The 24,453-nt window shown below is 52.6% G+C and overlaps 1 protein-coding gene across 1 annotated transcript in view; it reads left to right on the plus strand.

The window, feature by feature from the left end:
* Positions 1-24,453, plus strand: part of NKD1 (NKD inhibitor of WNT signaling pathway 1) — a 73,345-nt gene that overhangs the window by 43,269 nt on the left and 5,623 nt on the right. Inside the window, exons 4-6 of the mRNA XM_081032923.1 lie at positions 3,312-3,378; positions 17,711-17,817; positions 19,776-19,871. Coding sequence (XP_080889049.1) covers positions 3,312-3,378; positions 17,711-17,817; positions 19,776-19,871 — 270 coding nt within the window. The remainder of the gene's footprint in view (positions 1-3,311; positions 3,379-17,710; positions 17,818-19,775; positions 19,872-24,453) is intronic.

The raw sequence follows: 24,453 nt of genomic DNA on the forward strand, positions 1-24,453 counted from the left end.
TTGGGCCCTGCCAAGTGCCAGGACTCTTGGTCACCTCTGTCCCCAGGCCCACAGAAGGCCTGCTCCACTGTACAAGCTCAAGTGGCGCTGGCTTGAATCTTAGCTCTGCTCCTCACCGGCTGCTGATCAGGAGCTGGCGTCTTGGGGCCTCTTCCTCATTTAAACACAGGGCTAGTGGGAACCCTGTTCTCTGGTGGTTCCTGTGAGGGACCCATAGGCCAGTGCCTCATACACCATAAACACTTGGTTAGTGATGTGAATGGCTTTCATTAGCATTATCATCCCGTCTGATAGGGTCCTTGAGGATTGAGGGGCACTTTCTTTGTAGAAAAAGAAACACTAATAATAACTAAACCTCTCACTTTACCATTTGCAAATCATTTTTATGAGCATTTATTCCTTGAGAGATGGAAAGAGCAGGGTTGTTGTGATGGTTAAAGGACATTATATATATGCTGAGCACGGTATCTGGCACATAAGAAGTACACAGTGTCAGCTGTCATATAATTGTTGTGGTTTATCACTGTGCCCATTTTACAGATAAGCAGATTGAGGTTCCAAGAAGGCAAAGGCTGGCCCCAGGTCCACGTGCGGGGGAGGCAATGGAGGCAGGACAGGATCTTGTGTCTGGCTCAACATCCCATGTTGCCTCTGGCCTAGCGATTCAAAGCTCGAGGACCGCAGATACTGCCCTCCACAGGCCCTGACTGACTGGCTCAGTGGATGAAATGAATTTTTGCAGTAGACCAGCACAGTATGTCAGCAGACCTTGGTGCTGAGGAGCTTTCAAAGTGTCATACGGAGCAGGGTATGATGTGGTGGGAATTCGCCAACCCCAGAACGTGCCAGAATTTGCCAGAACTCTGCTTTAATATGCAGGCATATAGCTTGGATATGTCAGAGAACTTGGTCTTCCCAGCAGCCAGTTCTCACAGAGCATTGAAGCCGTCATCAGAGTGATGACTACAGGTGTGTTATACGCTCTGTGAGGCGTCGTTATGGGGTCCCAGATGGCTGCTTTGTTGGTGGTGACGTTTGGAGTCTTTAAACTCTTCCAAGTGTGCCAGTAAAAAGACACGAGTGCTCCAAAGTCTTTGTCTCGCAGGTCCTGTGGGCCTTGCTGGCAGCGGTCAGGGTGATGGCTGAGGTCAGCGCTGAGCCCCCGCCCTCCTGCGGACCTCAGCTATAGAGGTCTGTGGTTCTCTTGAAGACAGTCCCCTGCTCCTGTGAGGAGGTGCTGCCTGCCAGGTTTTTGGCAGAAGCGACATCCGTCTTCCTCTGGCATGAAAGATCAGCTTTAATTGGCTGCTGGGGCGTCCCAGCTATCTAATGATGCCACCTGAGTGCATCCCTTTCCTGTCACTGTCTCCCAGCTCCCCTGTCAACTCCGGCTTTGTTAACACAAACAGCCAGTTTACAAGCCCAGGAAATGTTCGGTGATTATAATAATTGGCGGCGGAGGAGAAAGAAACCATCCTGACTGGAGGAATAATATAGCCTGGTTTGGAATTCAATAGGACACAGGAGTCTGAATGACCACCTTTTAACAACCTGTAAGAAAGAGTGTGTAACGCCCCAGAATGGTTTGAAAGATGTGAAAGAGACCAGAGAATACCAACCCTAATCCATAAAATGTTAGCTGTTTATTGTAAAAATAAAAAGCCAGAATGGGGCTGGCGGCCGGTTAGCTCAGTTGGTTAGAGCGTGGTGCTGGTAACACCGAGGTTAATGGTTCAGTCCTCGTATGGGCCATTGTGAGCTGTGCCCTCCTTAAAAAAAAAAAAAAAAAAAAAAAAAAAAAAAAAAAAAAAAAAAAAAAAATTATTAAAAAGAAAAAGCCAAAACAAAACAGAAGACTTACCTCCGGCTGTGTCCAGTTGACAAGATCAGATATACAAAGCGTTTTTAAAATTTAATTTTATGATTTTTTTCTTAATCAAAATGAACACTTTTTCTTTTAAGCATCTGAGCTACAGGATTTTTTCTTTCTTTCTAATTTTTAAAGGAGAGGGTGCTTTTTTCCTTTTCCTTTTCACTTTTTTTCAAAAAGAAAAGTTGGTGACAGCTGCTGAGTGTGGGCTTTTTTATCGCTTGTCATTTTGTGGTTTGAGAAGCGCAGCCGTGGCATAATTGTGGGAATCAAGAGATATAGGCTGTGTAAACATCCTCCCCCCGCCAAAAAAAAATAAAAAACCTCATCTCTCCCCTCAGAGAGGAATATTTCCCAAAGTGGGTTCCTCGGAACATGAATCCCACGTCATGCTTTTGAAAAATAAAATTCCATGGTCTCAATAGGCTTAAGGATTGCAGCATAAGCTAGCGCATTATTTGGGTATTCACAGTGCCCGTTGCCATAGTAAGTCTTGCAGTAAAGGACCTTGTTTAACTTTGTTCAAAACAGTCTTTTTTGATCACAGAACTCTTCTTGGCAGGATACCAATAAATACAGAACAGTTTGACAAGCGCTAGTCTAGCTTCTTGTCTAGCGTCATCCTGCTGGGGTGGGGTCAGATAGATGGGACCTTTTTTGACATCCCAGAAATGTCCCAGCCTGTGGGCCAACCATACTTCCCTGGCCATCCTGACAACACTCGAGGGGCAGCCTGTCCAGGCCGACTGGGAGCTCGCTGTCGTACGGGATGAGGAAGCAGACATTTTTAACTCACGCATGGGGACCAGGCAGGGCATGTGCAGCGATCAGGCTGGTTATCAGAAAGTGCGTGTGGCAGAGAGATGAGAAGCGTGACTGAAGTCACAGCATGTGGGTTCCTGAACGTTGTGCTGACGAGTTTGGAGTTATGTTAAGGTCGGTAGGAACCCGTCCTACAGCACACGAGACCCTCTTTATAAACCCACCAAGACCGCCCTTCTGGGACCCTCTGTTGGAGGAAGGATACAAATTGATCTCTCTTCTCGTAGACCGCAGGCAGGGCTTATTGGTCCCTAGCCAATCAAGTTGGCTCAGCGGGTTAGTTGAGGAACATTTTCCGATCTTGTCTTTGTCTTTTTCTGGGGTGGAGCGTATGATTCCCTTCCTGAGGGAGAAATGTGGTCCTGTGTAGTAGTGTTTCACCGTGGGCTGTAGCCTGAGAAAATGTACTTCCTGAAAAGCCAGGTGGTGATTAACTCTTCAAGTGTGACAGGGCCTATACCTCAGTTGACCTAAATTTCCATTGGAGGAATCAGAACAGGGTCCCTGCTTCCTTGCAGCCAGCCAGGCACATGCTCATGACACCACCTTTACTGTTCAAATGCCAGGCTCCTACCTAACCCCAATACTTCCTTAATATCCCTCTTTTGTCTTCCTTTAGGAGCTTGTGGGCGAAGTTTTCAGAGAAACACTCAGCGAGGAGGAAGAGGAAGACTTTCGCCTGGAAGGTACTGAAATACATTGTGCTCTTTCCAGGGGTCAATGAGGTGGGGAAGGGGCCGTCTGGTCTACCCCATGTCCTGAGTGCCCCGCAGAAAATTTACAGGCCAGGAAGAGGACAGGACTGCCTCTCGGTGGGGGTGGGTGGGGGTGTGTAAGGGTGAGGTGCAAGAGGGAAGTGTGGCTTCATAGGTCCCTATTCAGGAGGAGCCAGACCACCTGGGTTCATATCCTGGCCTGCTCTGTGTTAGCTGTGGGACCTTGGACAGGTGGTTTTACCTCAGTTTCTCTGTTGGGAGGTGATCATAGTAGCTACTCATGGGTTCCTCAAACAGGAGTAGACATGTAGAAGCGCTACTTAAAGTAGCTATGATGTTTCCCCGTTTCTCCATTCATGTCGCTCATCTGGAGCACAAGTGAGTGGGCAACAAATACACACTTGTTGCGTACACACAACATACACACACACACACACACCTCTCCCTTCCCTCTCTCCTCTGTTTCTTTCTTCAAGGGGAAGCACTGTGTTGTAGAAAGAATTGGGACACTTGAGAGGGTCAGCCACCACTGGCATGCTACCTTGACTTTGGGCAAGCCACGTGACCTTTCTGAGCCTTCCTTTCCACATTTGTAGGATGGGAAGGAGGGCCCTTTCCCTGTGAGACTCTCTGAATTGGTGCAAGGAATGGATGGCACCTGAAAGTGTTTGTAAGTGGGATGGCATTTCCATTTTCTACTCAGACTTAGAGGAGAGAATTGCTGAATTGGGGCAGCCTTAGGACAGTGAGGCCCTCTCTGCTGGGGCGGAGGGTGGGAAGGTGGTGGCAGGCAGCTGGCAGGAGAGCTGGGCACCCGGAGTCTCTGGGAAGCATCTAGGCCTTGGGGGTCCCATATGGCCCTGAGAGGAGAGCAGACGGTGCCAAGAGGTCCTCCAGAGGAGCCTGGGCCAGACTTCAGGACTCTGGTCACATCTGGCTGGAGAGTTGTTATAAAGGTAGAATGCCAGGCTCCAGCCCAGACCCGCTGAGTCCAGTCTGCATTTTAATAGGCTCCCAGGTGACTTGTATGCACATTGCACTCTGAGAAGCACTGTTTTAAGAGAGGCACTCGGTTGCCCAGGAGTTAGAGGCAGGCTGGCGGTGCAGGCATCTATCAAACGTTGCTCACAGAGGAGCAGATCCTCAATCAAAGGGGAGGCGTCTAATGGACTGTCAGCTTTGTCCAGGCTTGGGTTCCCCTTGAGTGTGTTTGCCAGCAGATTTGGTGGCTGCGCTCAGGAGCTCCCCCAAGTCTCGGCTGTTATCGTTGGTTCCATGGAGAGATGTCAGGAGTTGGTGCTTAGAGAAGATCTGGGGAGTCAGGTAAAGGTCTGCAGGATATAGGCCCTGGGGACTGAGGTGACCCCAGACATTGATTATCTGGGCTTCAGTACTCACTCCATTTATCTGTTCATTTGCTGATTCACATGGTAACCTATTAGCAAGTTCATTTTCTTGTTCATCTATCCGTCCATCTATTCCATCTATCAGCCATTCACTATCCAGTCAGCCACCCACCTGTCCACTCATCTATCTTCTATTCATCTACCTATCAATCTATCTTCCATTCATCTACCTATCACTGACTCATCTCATCCCCGTCACCTACGCACACACTAACCCATGATGCACCCATCCAGCACTCATCCATCCATCCATCCTTCCATCTACTGCCCATTCATTCATCTACCTACTCTTCTGTCAATCATCCATCAGCCAGCCAGCACTTATCACCCAGCCACCCATAGTCCATTCTCTGCCCATCTATTCTGCAGCCATCACTCATCCCATAATCTACTTAACCTTCCTTCAATTATCACCCAACTGTCTCTCCATCTGTCTTTTTACCTCTCCATTATTTATTGAACCCCAGATTATTGCCCCAAATGAGGCACTTCTCTGTCCGCTGAGTCTCAGTCTGAAATCAAATGAGATGTCTTGCCCATGGAATCCACCTCCCTCTGAAAGGGAGGGTCGCTTTGTTCAGTGTCCGCATTCAGAGCATGAGTCCTGTTGGTGTGAAGTAGAAGGAACACTGGCCTAGCAGCCCATCGACCTGGCTCCCCTCCCAGCCGGCAGTGACTTGCTGTGGGTCTTGGTCGGGTCCCTCTATGTCTCAGCCCCCTTGCCCTCTGGAATGATGAGTGGGGATGTGGAGCTGGGCGTGGTAGGTACTCAGAGGATTGGGCACCATGTAGGGAGGGCCCACCCCTGTGGGGGGGGGGCTTACAAACACTGGTTAGTGGATGCGGGTAAATCCAAGGGGCTCAGTTCCTATCGGGGAAAGCGTGGGAGGTTGGCAGCACTTGTTCTGACCCCATGGCCCCCCAGCTGCATGCCAGGCTTCGAGGGCAGGCTGGCGCCTTGCTGGTCACTTATGGTGTCTGGGCACTTTGGAGCCACCACTGATGATAAAGGGCATTGGGAGCCGATCGCCTGCCTCTGTTCCCAATGGGGGGAGGTTTCACTAGGTTGTTGGTGGTCAAGCTTTTCAGCCTTTTTCTTCAATCAAAAGCAGTAGCTCCTTCTGGACACGGAAGGAGGGGACCAAAATTGCAAAGAGTGGTCAAAGAGGCCTGTCGTGTTAACTGTAATGCTTTAACGTTTACAAGAATGCAATCACATATTCCCCGTGAAATGAAAGACTAATGACAGAATTAAAAAGTGAAAATAGTCAATAAAACAGTAAGAGTAGGGCTGCTCTGGCTGGTGCTGGGGCCTGCCTGCCCAGGCACAAGGGAGGCTGGGCCCAGTGACCGTCAGTGGCCCCCCAGCTGCCTACACCAGGTTGGGGGACGTGGCTGTGTGTGGCAGGCCACTGCACGGCTGGGCCTGGGGAGAGCAGGTGCTGCCCAGTCCTGGCCACGGAGAAGCCTGGCCTGGAGCTGAGGCTGGGAGAGCAAGCTGAATCCTGAATCTCCTCTTTGTCTTCCTGTTGGCCAAGTTCATTGCCTCTTGGCGGGCTGGAGGGCTGTTTAAAAAGGGAGAAAAAAGGCCATCTGAGGCGTGAAGATAAAAAGAAGTCTTTTAGCCATCCCAGGAGAGGATGGCTTTAGCTCCTGCGTTGTTCTGTAAAGCCAGCCCTAATCCAGAGTCTTAACCGCCTTAACTGGCCAGCTGGGAGCACGTGGGATGGGAGATTAAGGCTGGGCTTGGTGCAGGGCTGGGGAGGGCTGGGCTGTGGAGGTCCTTTTGAACCGTGGAAAGAACAAAGTAACCATCAAAAGTTCCAAGCTCAGAGCTGGCTGGGTACTACCAGGGCGGGATATGTGGCTTTAGTGGGGAGAAGGGGAGTGGAACCCTTTCTCTGCTGACCCAGCTAGGGGTGTGAGGACACGGAGGTTCAACCCCACACTTCATCCACCTGACTTCCCAGCCTCCCCACTGGGGTAGGACAACAGGTAGTGGCAGACTGTGGCTTGTGGCCTGAGGTGCAAATTGGTGCCAGCTCTTATGGCAGACCCACGTCCCCCTGAGCGGCCTCCAGGAAGTGCTGGGTCCGGGGGTGTCCTCCCAAACGAGCACGGGCTGCAGCTACTGCTGGATGCCCGTCAGAAGGGAAAGGTCTATAAATGGCCGAAGGCCCCTTCTCTCCGGGCCCCCTCTCTCCCTCCACCTAGTGCTGTCCTCACCCTGCCTTAGCCTCTCAACTCACTCCTGCCTCTCACCCTCTGGCCTCTGCTCACTGACCCTCAGCATCCCCACGTGCCCATTTCTTGTCTGCAACCTCTTTGCCTGGGGGTAAAAGCCACTTGGCATCTTCCGCAGAAAGCTGACTCCAGAGAGCCCAGTCCAACCTGCTGATCCCGCCCAGGGGGGCCCAGCTGCTCCCTTCCCTCTGACCCCAGCCTGGGTTTGGCCTGGCAGGGCCTGTGGGACGTCTGCTGCCCTGTTCCCAGGGTGGCTCTGTCTGGAGTAGCTGGTCCTGCCAAATGGAGTAGTGGTGTTGGGCCTGAGACCTGGGGACCTGTCCCAATGTGCACGTTCCCCGAATTCTTCCTCCTCTCATCAGCGTCCACAGGAGGTGCCTTCTTTCTCCCTTTTATTCTGACTTCCTGGGAATCTGCCAGTCAGACCGCAGTTCCCCCAGCCTGGCTTTACCACAACTCACTGTGTGACCTTGGGTGAGCCACTTAACTTCCCTGTGCTTCAGTTTCCTCGTTGGGGGCAATGATAGCACGTTTTTTTCAGGGTTCTGTGAAGACAGTGGGGTCACTGATGTAGGCCCAGAGAGGAGCCCTGGTACCGTATGTGAGCTGTCGTGATTCTTGTTGTTTCATGGGTCCATCTTTCTTGAAGAGGAGCCAACCAGCGTTTATAATCATTTGCTAGTCCACAGCAAATAAGGCCAACTTAAAATCAAAGCTTCTTTAATCCTATTAGAATCTCTGGATGGCTCCTTCTCCTCCTGGTGTGTGGCATAGGGTCTGGTATGCTTTAAGTGCTCAATAAATGCTCACTGGAAGAATGGAGTCAACACCGTGAAGTCACTGAGGTCTGGTGAACCTGTCCCTCAGGCCACCCAGGCTGGTCTCGTGTACCCCCTCAGGGCCCAGGCCAATCCATCCAGGCTCCAGGTGTGAGATGTCAGCCTTTCACAGAGCTGAGGAGTCCTTGTGGGACGGCCTTTAGTCCCCTTTATTTGTAGTAGGAAAGCTGAGGCCCAGAGAGGGGACGGGACCTGTCCAAGGTCACACAGCAGACAGAAGAGAACTCAGGCCTCTCTGACTTCTCACTCAGCGATTACCTGCTGTAGGTGGGGGGTCCTGTTGAGCCTGGTTCTCAGCCACCAAGGTAGGTGGACCCTGCTCTCTGGATGTCCACGTCAGAGAGGTAGGCAGTGAATAAAGACACCAGACAGTGAGACTGCAAGTTGGTGGTGTGGGGCTCTGCAAGGAGGGCAAACCCTGAGAACGGCAGGGCATGACCAGGCCTCTGTGAGAACGTGACATTTGAGCTGAGAGGCAGATTCCGGGATGAAGCCAGCCCGGGCAGATGTGGACGTAGAGCATCCTGAAGCAGTGAGCAAAACCCCGTGTTAGAAGGAACTGGGTTTCAGGGAAGGACAGAAAGGAGGCCCGTGAGGCAGGAGGAGACATGGCGATGAGGGTGTGGCAGTCTGCAAGGGTGGGACCATGTTCTTGGGCTTTCTGCTGCTTTTGAAGGGAAACCCTTGGCAAGTTGTAGGTCGGTGAGTGCCAGGTTCTGACAAGACAATTGTGGCTTCTGGGAAGTATGGGTCATGCAGAGGGAGGAAGGGAGCAGTGAAAAAGGAGGTGATTGTAATAATGCTGGTGAGAGGTGACGATGCTGCCTGGCGTGGGAGCTGTGAGGCTGGAGAGAAGAGGATGGAACTGAGGGGAGGGGTGAGATGGGGTGAGGAGGTGGATGGGGGAAAGAAAGGAATCCGGCTACACCTTAGACTTTGGCCTTAAGGAACTAAGGAAATGGTGGTGTCACTTCTGAAGTAGAAGCTTTGGCAGGTGACAGTCAAGGCTTTTGTGTTTGGACATGTTGGGTCCAAGATAAGATGCCTGTTGGACATCCAGGTAGAGATGCTGAGTAGGCAGGTAGACACTGAGTCTGGAGTTCAGGGAAGATTTGGGGGAGACAGAGAGGACGTCTCCTCAGGAAGTAGCCACAGATGACTTCCTGACAAGGCTGGTCAATCGGAGGGTCTGGCTGCTGGCTCCCTGCACGTCTGAGAGGAAGGGGAGTTCACTGGAGAGGAGCGGGGCCAGGCAGAGGGGCAGGCGGGCCACACCCCGCTGGCTTTTCTCCTTCACTAAAGAGCCTGTCCTGCTAGCGAACGAGCGTCAGTCGGCCAGACTCCACTCACTGCAGCCCCCAGAAGCCCCGGTTTCAGCAGTGACAGCAGTTTCTCTCAAGTCTCTTCTTCACAAAAGCTCAGCTTGAGCAGTGGAAATTCTGACTTGTGTCAGATACCAAGGAGGCTTTAATAGTTTCAAGTAGCTCGGGGTTAGATTTTAAAAGTTGAATTTCATCCCATGTTTTAACTTGGGCAAGGATGGGGGGAGAGTGGAAGAGACATGATATTTTTAGCCTAAAGAAGGCTTTTTTTCCTTTTCCCTTTTCCTCTCCCGGTGTTTCCCCCTCCCTCCTTGAACAGATGTTTCGTCTCAGTCCTATTTGAACCTCAAAGTACAGTGGCCATCAACCTTATGCTGAGGAAAAAAAAACACACACACACAAAACCAGAATGCTATTTGTTGGGAAGGTTTTCCTTTTTTCCCCTCTTTTTTTTTTCTTTCCTCGTTCCCCTTACTCACAACTAGCCCTTAAATAAAGTCTACGTACAGTAAAATGCAGCCTGGGGAGGCAGGATGGTGGAGACAGACCCCGGCTGGCATTTCTGGCCTCAGGAAGGGGTAGACAGCTGCTGGTGGAAACTGCTGGAAGCCACCTTAGAGTCTTGCATTGGGTAAATCACTGGGCTTTTTTTTGGGGAGGGGGGAAGGGTCCTGAAAAGCAGGAGCTCAAAGTGATAGGTAGTTAATTCAGAATTCTTTTGGTTCTTTGGGATAGTCTACCCAAATTTGCTTAAGCTTTGGTTCATGAAATTCAAAAACCCTAGGGTAGATCTTGCCTAGAAAGGGCTGGTGAGATCCAGGAGCTCAAACCATGTCATCAGCACACACACACTCACTCGCTGCCTTTCTCACCCTCTCTCACCTCTCCCTCTGCCTTCCTGTCAGCTCGTCCCCCTAAGGTGTTGGAAATGATGGTCCAGCTCTAGGTGCTCACATCCTAGGAGCTCAACCATCACCGGTGAAAGAGAGTTCCCGAGTCTCAAAACTTCTTGCAAAAGTTTGAGCCTCACTTTACTGGCCAAGGTGGATCTAGGTTTTGTGGGACCCAAAGCTTACCCAGTTTTTGGGGGGGTGTCCCTTCTTTAAGAAAAAGAATACACGATTCTTTATAAGTATGAACCAAATATATATATCCCACTTACCCTAAATAAATGCATCCTCAGCTTAACCTCCCCTTCTCTGGATTCCAGAAATGCCTGTGTTCACTCCAACATCACGTGACACAGGGGAAGGGTGGGAAGTCGGAATGGAAAGAGACAGCAGTCTTAACCGGTTAAGGATAAAATACATAATTTTGAAAAGGTCATGAAGACAAACAACCATGTGAACACATTGGAAGGGGCCCATGTGAGTGAGGGGGCCCAGACGCTTAGCTCATTTGCATCACCATGAACTCTCCTTTGCTGCTGACCTAAGACCTGCCACAGTGGCCGTCGGGATGAGATAAGCTGGGTCAGGTCTGGGTTCTGAGTCAATCCCTGAAGCTAGAGTGGGGTCAGCCCTTCGTAAACCACGTGGATTGAGAGGGAGTGAGGTGTGGCCCACCAGAGGAAGCCCAGATGCTATGCTCAAAAGAAGGAGAATGGTTGCAGGACAGGCAGGAACAGGTGTCAGTTACAGTGGTTTTACAGAGTAGGGAGACCAGTGGCCCTGGAGCCACAAAACTGTGATTTTCATTCTGTTTCTGCATCTTCCAGGTTCAGATCCTAGTTCTGCTCCTTATATTGTTTCATGTTGATGAGGATGACGACGTAGCCATATATATAGTGTGATAGGCTCTGTACTACATATTGGGGCCCCAGTAGGAGGATTCAACTCACTGAGAAGTGATACAGGCTCACTGAGCAGGGAAACCTCACTTTGCCCTGAGAGCAGAGGACATGCGCCTCCGAGGTGGGGAGGCTTCAGCTGGAGGCCTGAAGGATGAGCAGGCGTTGGAGAGAGAGAAAGTCTTCTTGGCAGGGATAACAGTGCTAGAGCACGGCAGGGTCCAAAAATGAAAAGCAGTTCCGGTGGAGAGACGGAGCCAAGAGGCAGCAGCAGGCAGATCGTTTTCAGAAGAGAAATGGCTTGATCAAGTTTGCTTTTCAAGCTTAGCTTCCTCTTTTGTCAAATGCAAACCGTAACACACCCTGCATGGTGTTAAGAGGACGCAATGCAATGATGCGTGTTCCCACTCACTTCACCAGTATCCCCAGTACAGCCCACTGCTGCGTGCACTGACAAACAGGTCTGTGTATCTCTAGGACCCCCGCTCCCCAGGAGGGCCTCATGCAGATAACGCAAGAAACCATTTGGCCTGGAATGCACATATGATATCTTTCTCTTTTTACTGGCAGCAGATTTACCCGCCTAATTATATTTGGCATAGGCTAATATTAAAATTCATCTGCATTCCCTCTAACAGCTGCTGTCGGGGGGTTGGGGAGTCAGAAACATCCTGGCAAGCCACCCGGAGACAAAAATATTTGTGGCAGATAATCTGTACAGGGACAATTGAGAAAGGACGGTGGAGACGTTAGGGCGAGTGTCCAAACTCCAGCAAGGAAACTCTGGCTTGTGTTAGGTCTTATATTGTGTTAACTGAGCATTTGCCAGGTAACTGGGCTCAGAGAGGCGTCCGCCATGCATCGGACTGTTCGTCATTTCCGGTCTTTGGTGGGGCTGACTTAGTCAGAACCGTGTGTCGAATTTGTCTCTTCTTCCAAAATTTAATATCAACCAGGCCTTTCCGGATTGTGTTAAAATAAGCGGACATTTGCTGGTATTGGTCAGGGATTAAATCTTAGCCGAAGTATGGGATTCAGGAATACACATACCGCTTTCCCAGGCCAGTCCTCAGTCTCAAACAAGCCAGAATTTATGGTGTGTTTGTTCTGTAGCCTTCGTCATGTTTACCTGTGGGATTTGCTGCCGTTTAGCACACTGTGCTGGACTGTGTGCACGCCTGGTACATGCCCTACACCGTGGGCAACCCAGGGCCAGTAGCCAGCAGGGCCCCAGCTCTCGAGAAACTTGCATTCTGGCTGTGTAGATGTGGGAGGCCCCTGTGAGGCCATCGGAAGAGCCCAGATAGACCTGTACAGAGTCAAGCGCTAGACAGGATGGGCTTAGACAGCAGTCAGCTAACAACAACAAATGCATTTGTGCAAATTAGAAAAAGCTGTCCCTCCTGAAGACACCTTTTTGCCATCTGTCCAAAACCATGTCAGAAGCAACATACAAATCTGTACTGCCTGGCGTGGGAAGGTGCCTCCTACACTCGTGCGGTGCGCGGCCTGCTTCTCAGAGCCGGTCTCCCAATGACCCCAAATGACTCTGACCCAAAGCCCAGGGGAAAGAGCCCTGGGGTGCTCATCCTGCTTAGGAGGGTGGGGTGCGGACGGGTGGATCTGTTTTATTTCATAGCCCTTCTTCTCGTGCTGTGTGGGTGGCGCCAGCTGTCAGCGGCTCGTGCTGGGTGGGCTGTGCCATCCTGCTCCCTGGGTCACTGCTATTTGCCAGAGTAAACAGTCCGGAGAAAGTGACCGCGGGGCGGCTCTCCCAGCATGCTGTCCCAAATGAGCCCGGGATGCCTCCCCTGGGGCCCATGGGTGGGGGTGGGGGTGGGAGGATGGGAGCCCAGACCAGGTATGTCCTCACTGTCCCCAGGGCTCCCCAAGCACTCTCGTTTCTCTCCTTCTGCCTCTCCACCCTCTCCCTTTTTTGTAAACTGGGGGAGGGGAGAGGGAAGCGACTGTCTTTGATCTCAGTGGAGGAAAAAAGTCTGTTCTGTTCAGGCTTTTGGCTAACACAACAAACAGTGTTTAAAATTTAACTTTGCTTAATTAATTAGTAATTCTGTTTAATGCTGTCTGATCTCCCTCCAAAAGGTATTTTGAAGCTTGAGAAGGGAACATCAAAGGGAGCCGGGTGAAGATGGTCAAGTAATGCATTTAATCTGGCAGTTGCTGGGGGTGGAGCGATGCCAGGCGGGAGCTACCGCGGGGGAGAGCCATCATCTGGTAAACACAGCCAGCCTGCTCCCTGTGGCGGGAGGAGGGAGGAGGGACCCGGAGCAGTTTCCAAAGAAAAGGAGTCCCACACACGGCCCCCTGACTCGATTGAGCTGAGCCTTGGTTTTAAGAAAGCAGAGTGGACATTGCCCTTCTCCCATGGCAACTGTGTATGGTTGGGCAGGTTGCGTTACTGCATAAGGGTCTCCAGTCAACCAGGTGAGCAGCACCTGAAATCCAGCCTGCACCTTGCTTATCAGGGTACCCTGGTGGGGGGGAAGGCTGCATTTATCTAACACGCAGTTCACAACGTTTCTGTGAAAGGCCAGGAGAAGACATATTTTAGGCTGTGTGGGCCACGCAGCCTCTGTTGCGACTACTCAACTCTGCCGTCGTAGAGTAAAGCAGCCATACACAATGCTTGAGAGTGTGACTGTGTCCCAATAAAACTTTATTTACAAAAACAGGCAGTGGGCTGGGTTTGGCTCTCAGGGCATAGTTTTCCAATCCCGCTCCACAGTCACCCACAGGTACTTCTGAGTCAAGTGAGAGGCTTTGCTTTCCTCCTGCTCTTTCCCTTCCCTTCTTTTTCTCCTACGTTTTACCATGCTTTCCTTTCCTCTTTCAAATTAGCAGTATCTCCTGTTGTTACTGTGACTTGAGATTGAAGAGGGATCAGAGTACCCCTGAAATCATGACCCTCAAAAGATCATCTCTGGGAAAATGAATCGCTGGGATGAGTAGGAGTAAGAGACCGAGAAGGGGCTCTGCATCTGGAGCCGAAGCCCATCTCGGCAACAATATCATTCTCTTCACCGAGGTTGGACCTGGCAGCCTGTGATGAGCGCCATTCTCCCGCCCACCCGTGAGCCTGACGATGGATGGATGGATGGCAGTTTGTTCTGCGCAGAGACAGTTGGGGGCGCGTGCTGGTTTGGCATGGTTACAGAGGGCTCCTGACTCCCAGCTCTTGCCTCTGGCATTGGGGTCTGCAAGGCTTTCTGATTGGTTCTCTGACATCTCTTCTGGCCATTGGGTAGGGAACAGTGAGAGAGTGAAAGGCCACCTTTGGTGGGGCAAAGGGGGTGCTAACTGTCCTTGTTCCTGGGCCCCAGGCCCCCAGGCCAGGATGGCTCCCAGTCCTATTATCCATCTGTTCCCTGCCCCGTGCTGGAAGGGGTCCCCAGTGGGTGTATGGTGGTTTTCCGAGCTGGGGTGGGATGAGGGATCCACTGGTAAAGGGAAGACACAGGAAGAGGGTGAGGGGTTGGAGGTATATCTTTCCGCACCTTGGGAGAGGAGAAAGGGAGGCAGAGAAAGACCTATGGGAGGACAGGCTGTTGGAGTGCAGGGGGAGGGGCGCTCCACAGAAGGAGAGAGCGGGGACAGAGGTTTCTTTTCTTTGGGTTTTATCAAGTGGAACTTGAAAGGCAACATTGAACCTGAAGGTGGTTTTCTGATAACTTCCCTTTGAACTTGAAGTTTGGTTTCGATAAGCCTGGTCGGCTTACATCTCCAGCCAGGACCTCTGCGGAGGGAGGCAGCAGCTTTGAAGATGGAGCTGGCCTTTGTTTTTCTTTCTTTTTCTTGTTCTTTTCAGCTCCCCCAACTCCGCCCTCCAGGGTTGGGGGGGTGAAGAGAGGATGTTGTAGGTCCCGATAGCACTGTAGTGTCCGCAGTGGGGCAGTTTTGGGGTGAGGGGTCGTTTGGGTCTGGGCCGTCACTGGGGCCATGTCTCATCTACGTCTTTTGCAAAGCCAGCATTTACTGAGCGCTTACTGTGTGGAGGCCACTGCAAAGAAGGCACTTTTCTCATTGCCTTGTCCCGGTAGCCCTATGGGGGAGAGACCACTTCATCCCCATGTTACAGATGACGAGACTAAGACCCAGAGAAGCCAAGTACTTTGCCCCAGGTTGCCCAGGTCAGTGGCAGAGTCAGGATATGAACCCAGGATATGAGTCCAAGGTGCCCTGTCGACCAGGACACTCAGCGGCATCTGTTGGAGTTGCTGGGGTTTCCGGGGCTCAGGGCTTCACTTAGTGCTGGGGACAGGGAGAAACCGGCTCCCCGACTCTCTCAGACAGGCCTCGAGGCCTTCTTCCCTCTTTTGAATGGGGGTGACAGTAGTGCCTACTGCTTTGTGGCCTTGTGGAAGTGGCTGTGCATTGCACCCTGTGTGGTCCCAGGACGGTGACCGCTCTGGCCCAGGCTGCATGCATGGCTGTCCTTGGGTCACTGGCTAATCACCCAGCTGCCTTTCCCGGGCTCAGCATGACTGTGGAGTGAGATACCTCCTGGCCATCGGGGAGCAGCAGAGAGAGCAGGGCTTGGTCCAGTGCATCAGAGTGCTCAGCGTCAGTGACCTCCCCCTGACAACCACCCAGCAGTGAGCATGCCCAGTGCCCCGCCCGTGGAGGTCTCCGAGGAGCCTGGGCTTCTTTTAGGTTGGTCCTCATTGGTCTTGTTCTGTGAAAGCACAGGAGGGACCAGGAGACCTTCCTGCCTGCGCCAGCCTGGGGCACCCTTATCATTAGTCCTCCTCCTCCTGTCCTGCTCCCCACCCTGGGCTGCCTATATTTGATGTGATGCTTTTAGGTCCTTTTGTATTTTGAGAAAACTTAGCTGCCAACTGTGTTGATTCCCAAAAGATTAAATGGGGAGGGGACATCATTCACCTGACTGTTACCTAATGGGTCCTGGGCTCCTAGCCCTTTTAGTCATAGCTCATTGAATGCACACAGCAATCCTCTGCGGAGGGGACTGTTATCATCCCCATTTTATAGTTGGGGAAACTGAGCTGTCTAGAGCAGCCACGTGACCCGCTCTGGGCCACATGTAGTGATGGAGGCTCAGAACCCCAGCAAAGAGTAAGTAACCTCTCCGCAGGCTGGCTCACAGAGGGACCAGGTCTGCTGCACCAAGCCAGGATCATCACAGAGCGGCCGCCTGACGTGAGCCAGCCCCTCATTTACCAGCAAAGCACATAGCCTCTCTGGCCTCGGTTTTCCCATCTGGAAAATGGAGCTACTAATAGTAACTGCCTCACAGGGTTGCGGTGAGGACTGAGTGAGTCAGTGGACAGCCAGTGTTCAGTCAGTGCTGCGCTGGACCTGGTGCTGTGTGAGGTCACTGCCTCCTCTTTATGCACAGAGGCCACCAAGATGTGAGGCGTGCTTTAGGTAATTTTTGCTACGAGAGCCCCAGCCCACAGGATGGGAGTGAAACAGGAGAGCTGGGGCCCAGCCCCACCCTAGTGGGGAGCCCCTACCACACCTTCCCCAGCAGCCACTCTTGGGTCCTGGTCGGCAAAGCTGGGGTGTGTGAGTGTGGTGGGGGGACATGCAAAGGTCCCCCCCAGTTAGTTTCCTGGCCTAGTCACCTCGTTTCTGCAGGCATCCTGTTTGGGGCTACTGCCCAGGTGTCTCAGCTCCTCACATGGCCCTCCTGGTCCATCCTCAAGTTGGGCGTGGGGGGAGGTCTCTTTAGTGGAGGCCAGGTTCATTTGCTCACCTGTAAAACAGAATAGAATCATGGCCCCAGGGCAGCTGAGGGAATCTAGTGAGAGAAGAGCCGAGAACATGTTCTAGAAAAGCTTGTTTCCAGGCCAACCTGAGTCCCTTCTTCAGGCAGAGACAAAATGGGCAGAAGGGGCCGAAGGAGGCTTCTGGGACATTTTAAGGTTTGGTGGAACCTCGTAGGCTGGGTACCAGGTCAGGAACGATGGCTGCTACCCTGGGCTGCCTTCCTGGCACCTCTTGGGGGTCTTCACAGGACAAAGGTCATGGGCTATCATGCCCACCCTCCCTCTGTATGCTCCGAAGGACATACAGAGGACTGTGACCTTTGGCGGAAGGGGAAGACCCCTGGGTGAACAGGAGCCAAATGAAAGGCACGGGGTTTGCTCACTCATGAAGACCACGCCATGTGCATGCGTGCGTGCTTGTATGTGTGTGCTGATGGCGGACAGGCCCTTCACCGACCTTGTTGATCTCTGTTTCTGTCTCTTCTCCTGACCACCCACCAACGTGCTGTACCCTGGGCCCGGGCAGGTGGCATCTTTGAGGAAGCCAAAATGTCAGCATGAAAGGCAGCGAGGCTGTGTGGCCATGACCCACTAGCTTCCTCTCGGGGCTCCAAAACCACCCCTTTGCCCACATTCACCTGCCCTTTGGTCTGACACTGTGGGTGGCCTCAGGCTGCTTACCTGGGCAGGCTGCTTACCTGGGACAGAGAATGGAGGCCTGAGGCCCAGTGGGTAACCTGAGTGGCGGGCATGGACACACCCTAGGAGGGGGTCTCCCCTGGGGCAGCCCCGGTCATTCCAGAGGCCAGAGAGCAGAGAAGTTTTGACCCAAGCAGATGGGCAGGACAGGAGGGGGCCCCAACACCCTGGGTCCTCCACACAGGCCCCACAACAAAGCCACAGTGAGCGTGGTGGCCCCAAAGCCTGGCATCTCACTTGCCTCCCCTCGCAGTGGCCCTGCCTCCCGAGAAGACTGACGGGCTGGCTAGTGGAGATGAGAAGAGGATGGAAAAGTCGAGCGAATCCTGCCCGGGCTCCAAGAAGCAGCTGAAATTTGAGGTAAGTTTCCTTTCCTGGCACTGGGCCTAGAGGAAAGGGTTTTCTCTTCTCCGTGGTGCTTCTCAAGGAGGAAGCTGAGGCCTGTCCACATGTGAGGGCCTCTCGCCACCTGCATGGACAGCAGAGGGACGGCCCAGACAGCTCACTTCCTTGGAAGCCCAAATGGGTCTGTTTCTGGAACGGGGCCAACTGACTGCCTGGGACTCGTCCATGGTCCTTGAGGAACAGTCACCTGAGAAGTCCAGGTGGTGATAGGGGGAAACACACATGACAGGGGGTGTGGGGGAGGTAATCACTCAACTCTGTTTCTGAACTTCAAACCCGAGCTGTCTTTGGAGCCAAGGAAAGGGGCCAAGGAAAGGGAATTAGGTAAACTCTGTGCATGTGTGTGCGTGCACACGTGTGTGCACGTGTGCGTGCATGGGTATGTGTGTGTTTGTGGGTGGGGGGCACGTGTGTGGGGTGAGTGCTGTGCCTCTTGAAACCGTGCCTTGGAGAGCAGAGCGGGCACTTGGCAGGTATCAGACGGACATGTCACAACTGAGGGAAGGCTGACTTTGAACTCAGCATGGGCTGCCCAAGAACTGTTGGAGAGAACCAGCTTTGAGAGGCAGAGGCCGGAGGCAGGGGCACCCGTGCTCCGTCACATTCCTGCCAGTGTCCTGAGCAGGAACCACCCCTCTCGGGGCTGAGCCTGTCCTCACACGGTGCCAGCTAGTCATGGCAAAAGGAGTGGAGGGCCTAGGCAAGACATGGAACAGGATGGGCTGGAGCATCTTTGCTTGCTTTCATGATCTTGTGGATCTTAAAGGCCATTTGTGGAGTCTCTTTCCCCAAGTGGCCGTCCATTCTAGAACACTGGTGTTCAGCTGGCCGCGGCGTACATCTGGCCTGGCCAGCAACAGAGCTCACTACTTCCGGCCCAGAGTCCCAGTGGTTAGATACCTTGGGTTGTGGGAGCAATGATACGAAGTCAATTTTGTATTAATCATCACAGGAAAGACAAAAAACAGCAGCTACTACCGTTGACGGGCCTTTTCTATGTGCCAAGCAGCCCCTCCCACCCCCGTTGTTCCCAGTTCTCACAAAGCAACCCTGAGACAAGGACATGGGGGTGATCCCAGGAGCAGGGATGGAGGGAAGCCGATAAAGGGTGGGTCACGGCCAGGGCAGCTGGGGCTCAGGGCCTCTGGGGTCCCTCCCAGAGCTGTATACAATGCCCTCAGACTTGTCCCCGGAAAGGGTGAGGATGCTGGGGTCCCCACCCCACACATGCAGCCCCATCCCTGGCTCTTCCTTCAGGGCTGCCCTCAGACATAGAAACTGGGTGCTTGAGGTGGGAGGTCGGGGACTGTCCCCCACAGCTGCAGGGTGACTGAAGGGATAAGAGGCGTGCCCGTTAATTCTCCCAGCAATTTTATGAAGGCAACACTGTCATGTTCCGTAGTTTGCACGAGGGGAAACTGAGGCACAGAGAAGGCATGCCCAGGGTAGTGGACATGCAGCTGTGCAGGGCCACACATGGGCTAGCACCCGAGACTGTCGGAACTTAGTTCTTCGTGCTCGCCCTCTCCTGCCTTAGAGGTCAGGTGGCCACCCTGGGAGTTCCCACATGGCTTCCCAAGTTACTGTGCCCTATGTCTGTCAGTGGCGTCTAATCCTCGGTCCAAGTTCAGTCTTTCTGAGGCCACAAAGCCCCTTCTCAGACCCATTCCCCTCGTGTTTTCTTTGCCTTTGAGGACCCAGAAAGGGCCTGGCACCCCTGCAGGCATATCTCCCCTGGCCAAATCTCCTCTGCCTAGCCCGGCCTTTCTCCTGGGCCCATTATGTCTTGGTCATTGCTCTGCCCTCACACAGTGTCTGGAGAGGGCAGTGGGGAGGTGGCAGCCCAGTGACCCGGCCTCCAGATGTTCCAGCTGCTGGGTGACCGGTCGCACCATTGTGTCATCTGTGCCTAGGAGTTACAGTGTGATGTGTCCGTGGAGGAGGACAGCCGGCAGGAATGGACCTTCACCCTGTACGACTTTGATAACAACGGCAAGGTCACTCGCGAGGTGAGTGCACCTGCCAGGCCTCCTGCTGCGGCCACGCACTTGGGCTCTGGAACATTCGTTCTGCTCCTGGCCCCGCTGTCCCTTCCCCTGCCCCTGATGTAGGTCTTGCTCCTCAGGGCAGCTGTAACAGGAGCGGGGGAGGGGTGGGGGAGGCGAATTTGATGGAAACAAGGCATTTGGCAGCTTCAGGGAGATAAGGAGGGTGTCCCAGAGCTGCCCAGACACTGTGGAGAGGGTCAGAGAGGAGGGGCTTCTGTACTCAGCCCTTCCTCTCTGCTCCCCTGGGGAAGGAGCGGCAAGCAGGCATGTGCAGGGCCCCGAGGCCTCCCCGGAGAAGTGTCCTGGGCCCCAACAGAGCCCTGTCCTGCTTCCCTTTCTCCGTGGTCCAGAGCTCTGGGTGGGGGCTGGGACCACCTCAGCCAGTGTGCCCAGGAGCTGGGGCGGGTGGGCACACACAGGTCTCTCTCCATTGATGCAGGAACAAGCAGCCCCTTCCCCTGAGGGCCATGCAGTGGCTCTGCTCCCAGCCCCGTCACCACCTGTTCTCACTTACCCTTCCCTCTCTATGGCCGTCTCTCCCCTCAGCCCTCCTCCCACATCCCTCCCCTCCCTGTGTTCCTCTCGCCCTTTTTCCATGCCTGTGTCTGCATACTGAGCACCCACTGTGTGCATCGACGATGCACTAGATGTGAGAGCACGTGGGGAACAGCACTGACAGTGCCTGGCCTTCCAGCTCTGACAGTCTGATGAGGGACGCAGAGCCCTAACTATTACAGGATAATTATAAGGTGTGATGTGTTCAGTGAGGGGAATAACAGAAGTGTTCCACAGAGACGGCCGGGGGTGTCCACAGAAGCCTCAAGGAGGAGGGGACACTGGAGCTGAGCCGTGTGGCATGCTGCGCTGGGAAAGCACTGGGTGTTAAGGAACTGGGGGAGACTGGTTCCGTGGCCCCTTAGTGGGAGAGACATGGCTGCAGCTGGAGCCAGCAGGGCGGGTCCTGTGAGGGCATGGAGGCCCTGGCAAACCATCTGGCTTTGATTCTAGTGCTGAGGGGAAGACAAGGGAGGGCTGGTTGAAGAAGGGGCCTGACCTGGTCTGAATTAGTGCTGATGACTGCGGCCTCCCTTTTGCCCTGGGTCTTGGTGTCATCCCTTCTGCCTCCTTGTTTCTTTTCCTCTCTGACATCCTATCCCTCCCCAGGAAGCCCTGGTTTTCAGGTGTGGGGCCTGGTACAGAACCACATAGAGGTCCCCCGCACACCTCCCTTCCTGCACGTGAGGGCTTCAGGGCTGTTCCCAGAGGGCACTGCAGCTTTGCTGTCTTATCTCCCCGTCCTGGCTCAGGACTAAGTCTTTCCTTCTCTGCAGATAGTACAGGAGAAGCTGCCAGAAGGGAGACCTGAGTGAAAAAAGGCCATCTCCTCCTCTGGCTTGGTTTAGGGGATGTTAAAATGGGGTGGGGGAAGAAGCTATGAATGACTTGTAGGCATTCGGGATTCTTTGGGATGTAAATGACAGGATCCCAGCACACACTACTGTAAGTAAAAAAGAGGAATATATTGGTGCATGGGATGGATATTCCTGGGGGAACTGACTTCAGGTGTGGCTGGATCCAGAGGCCCTGTGTCTTCAGGACTAGCTGTTCTTCTCGGGTCCACTTCCTCCCTTCCTTTGTTATCAGGTAGGCGCTCCCCCTGGCAATAGCAAGATGATAACTGACAGTTGAACCTGTATCCCATCCTCTTAGCAACTCCCCCAATTCAGAATGTCCACAGAAGTTCCAGAACCGACTTTCACTGGCTCCAAGTGAGTCACATGTCTGGGCATTTTCACCACGGGCTTGTGCTGCTTTCAATGGCCACGTGCTCATTCTGGAGCTGAGGCACTTCTCTGTTACATGAGGCACATTGACCGAAAGTGGAGGGGGTGGGGATGGATTCACTGACGAAATAAAGTCAAAGTGCTGTTATTAGGGGCAGGCAGTAGATTCTGAGCAGGCAAAGTCCCCAGGGGAACCTGGGTGCTGGGAAGTAGTGGAGTTGGGGGACGGTTTAGGTGACAACCCCCAAATTCCCTCCAGTTGCAATGCTTTGGGTGAGGGGTTACTGTTTTGGGGGAGCAGCGAGGAGCCATTCTGGGAATGGCAGCTGTGGCATAGTTACCTTCACAGGGAAAAGTGGCGCAAGTGCGGCACCTGGGGACCCGAGCTTGTCCAGCTATTTGGGGACTGGGCTTGTCCAGCTATTTGTGAAGGCCGCATGGGCAGCCAGGCTGGCTTCTCAAGGATGTGGTAGCATCATGCGCTCTTCTGACCAGGGTTTCCAGGCGGGAATTCCCGCCTGTTCTCAGGAATTTTTTTTCGCTTTCTTGTTCCCGAATCCCGAGATATAAACTGTTTTCTGTTCTCCACGATGAATCATTTCCACAAAGTGACGGCCGATACCACCAACCACCTGGGTTTAAGGAGCCGGTTTTTGCAATTTCCCGACCAACTTTTCTCAGGTTTCGGGAACGGCAAAAGCAAAAAAAAATTCCCGAGAACAGGCGGGAGTTCCTACCCAGAAACCCTAGCGATAAGTAGGAAAAATGTCTAAGAGATACACTGTGAGTAGTACGTTTATTTCCCATTGTGGGTATTACTGGGTTCAAGGAACCGATTTCCTTACCAACTTTTCTCAGGATGCGGGAATGGGAAAGCGAAAAAAATTCCTGAGAATGAGCGGGAATTCCCTCCTGGAAACCCTACTTCTGCGGCTTGGATGGTGCAGCCCCTGGCAGCTGCCTTCTTCATTCCTTTCTGGTTGAGGAACTACTGAACCGTAAAAGTGTTTGCCCCCCACGCTGGAGGCCTTACAGAAACCTATGGGCAGACACTGCTCTCTGATGCTGCGTCCTGCCCTCCTTTCCCCCTTGGTAATGAGAGGAATAGTGAGGAAGGAGAGCGCCGCAGGCCGGCCTCAGAGAAAGCCCTCACCGGGTCCTGTCTTCTCCCAGTCCAGGGAGGACCCAGCCTGGTGTTTCCCCTGGTCTGTTTTTAGCCCCAAAGCCACTCCTCAAACCTGGCTGTAAACACCGAGCTCTGGTCGTCAGCAGCACGTTTCTGTATGCAGTGGCAGATGGGCCCCCACCTCACTGCAACCACAGCCCAGAGCTGGCGTCTGGGCTGCTTCCCAACTCAGAAGAAGGTACCTGTTTACCCTTCAGGCGTGAGTTAGTGCAGTAAACATTCACGGGCACCTGCTCCTTTGTGCCAGGCCCTGTGCAGCCAACAGCGTTCATTTTCCAGCTGCGATGGCCAAAGCATGCTTGTTCTTAGACTCTGATCACACCAGGGCCCCAGGCCTGGTGTATAATGCTTGGGGGGTGATGTTGGTGGACCTCAGTTTCCTTATCTGTAAAATGGAGATAATGACCCCTCCTTCATGGGCTTCCTAAGATGCAGACAGGTGGGGGCAAACCTGGCTGTGCAGAGCAGCTCAGGGAGGAGAAGGGAGAAGAGGAAGCTTGTATGGGCCTCACCAGAAGAGCTCGGGTCACTGAGTGAGCCAGCGAGTGGCTCGATGCTGGGTCTCAAACTGGCTGCCCCCACAATCCCAGTCTAGCCCCCAGATGTTCTGGCCCAGCCCCCCAGAGGGTTTTCTTAAAAATTAAATTAGCCCAGGCAGCAAAAGTAAAAGTAGGTAAATGGGAGCACATCAACATTAAATGTTGATACATTTCTGTGTATCAAAGGACACAATCAACAAAGTGAAAGGTCATCTATGGACTGGGAGAAAATGTTTGCAAATTATACAACCAGTAAGGGAATACTATCCAGAATGCTGTACATAGAGAACTCCTAACACTCAGCAACAAAAAGTGTAGTAATCCAATCAAAATGGGCAAAGTATCTTAATAGGCATTTCTCCAAAGAAGATATAAAAGTGGCCAAGAAGCCCATGAAAAGACACTCAGCATCATTAATCGTTAAGGACACGCAAGTCAGAACCACAGTGGGATCCCACCTCGCGTTTAGTAAGATGCCTGCTATAAAAATGGACAGAAAACAACGTGTGTTGCTGAGGACCCATTGAGTGGCACAGTTGGAAGCCTTGTGCATTGTTGGTGGGAATGTGAACAGGTGCAGCTGCTGTGGACAACAATATGGGGCTCCCCAAAACATGATACATAGGATTCTATATGATCTAGCAATTCCACTGCTCGGTATACACCCCCCAAAAAAGCGTCTTGAAGAGATACGTATGTACCCATGTTCATAGCAGCATTATTCAAAATAGCCAAAAAGTGGTAGTGACCCGATGGACAAACAAAATGTGGTCTATCTGTGCAATGGACTATTATTCAGCCTTAAAAAGGAAGAAAATTCTGACACCTGTTACAACACGGATGAACCTTGAGGACATTATACTGAGTGAAATAAGCCAATCACAAAAAGACAAATACTGTGTGATTCCACTCATATGAGGGACCTAGAGTATCAAATTCATAGAGACAGAAAGTAGAAGGGTGGTTTGGTTGCCAGGGACTGGGGGAGAGGAGGATGGGGAGCTGAAAAGAATAATAAATTAATTGTCAATATT

This window comes from Rhinolophus hipposideros (assembly GCF_964194185.1).
Source record: "Rhinolophus hipposideros genome assembly, chromosome: 21".
NCBI lineage: Eukaryota > Metazoa > Chordata > Mammalia > Chiroptera > Rhinolophidae > Rhinolophus > Rhinolophus hipposideros.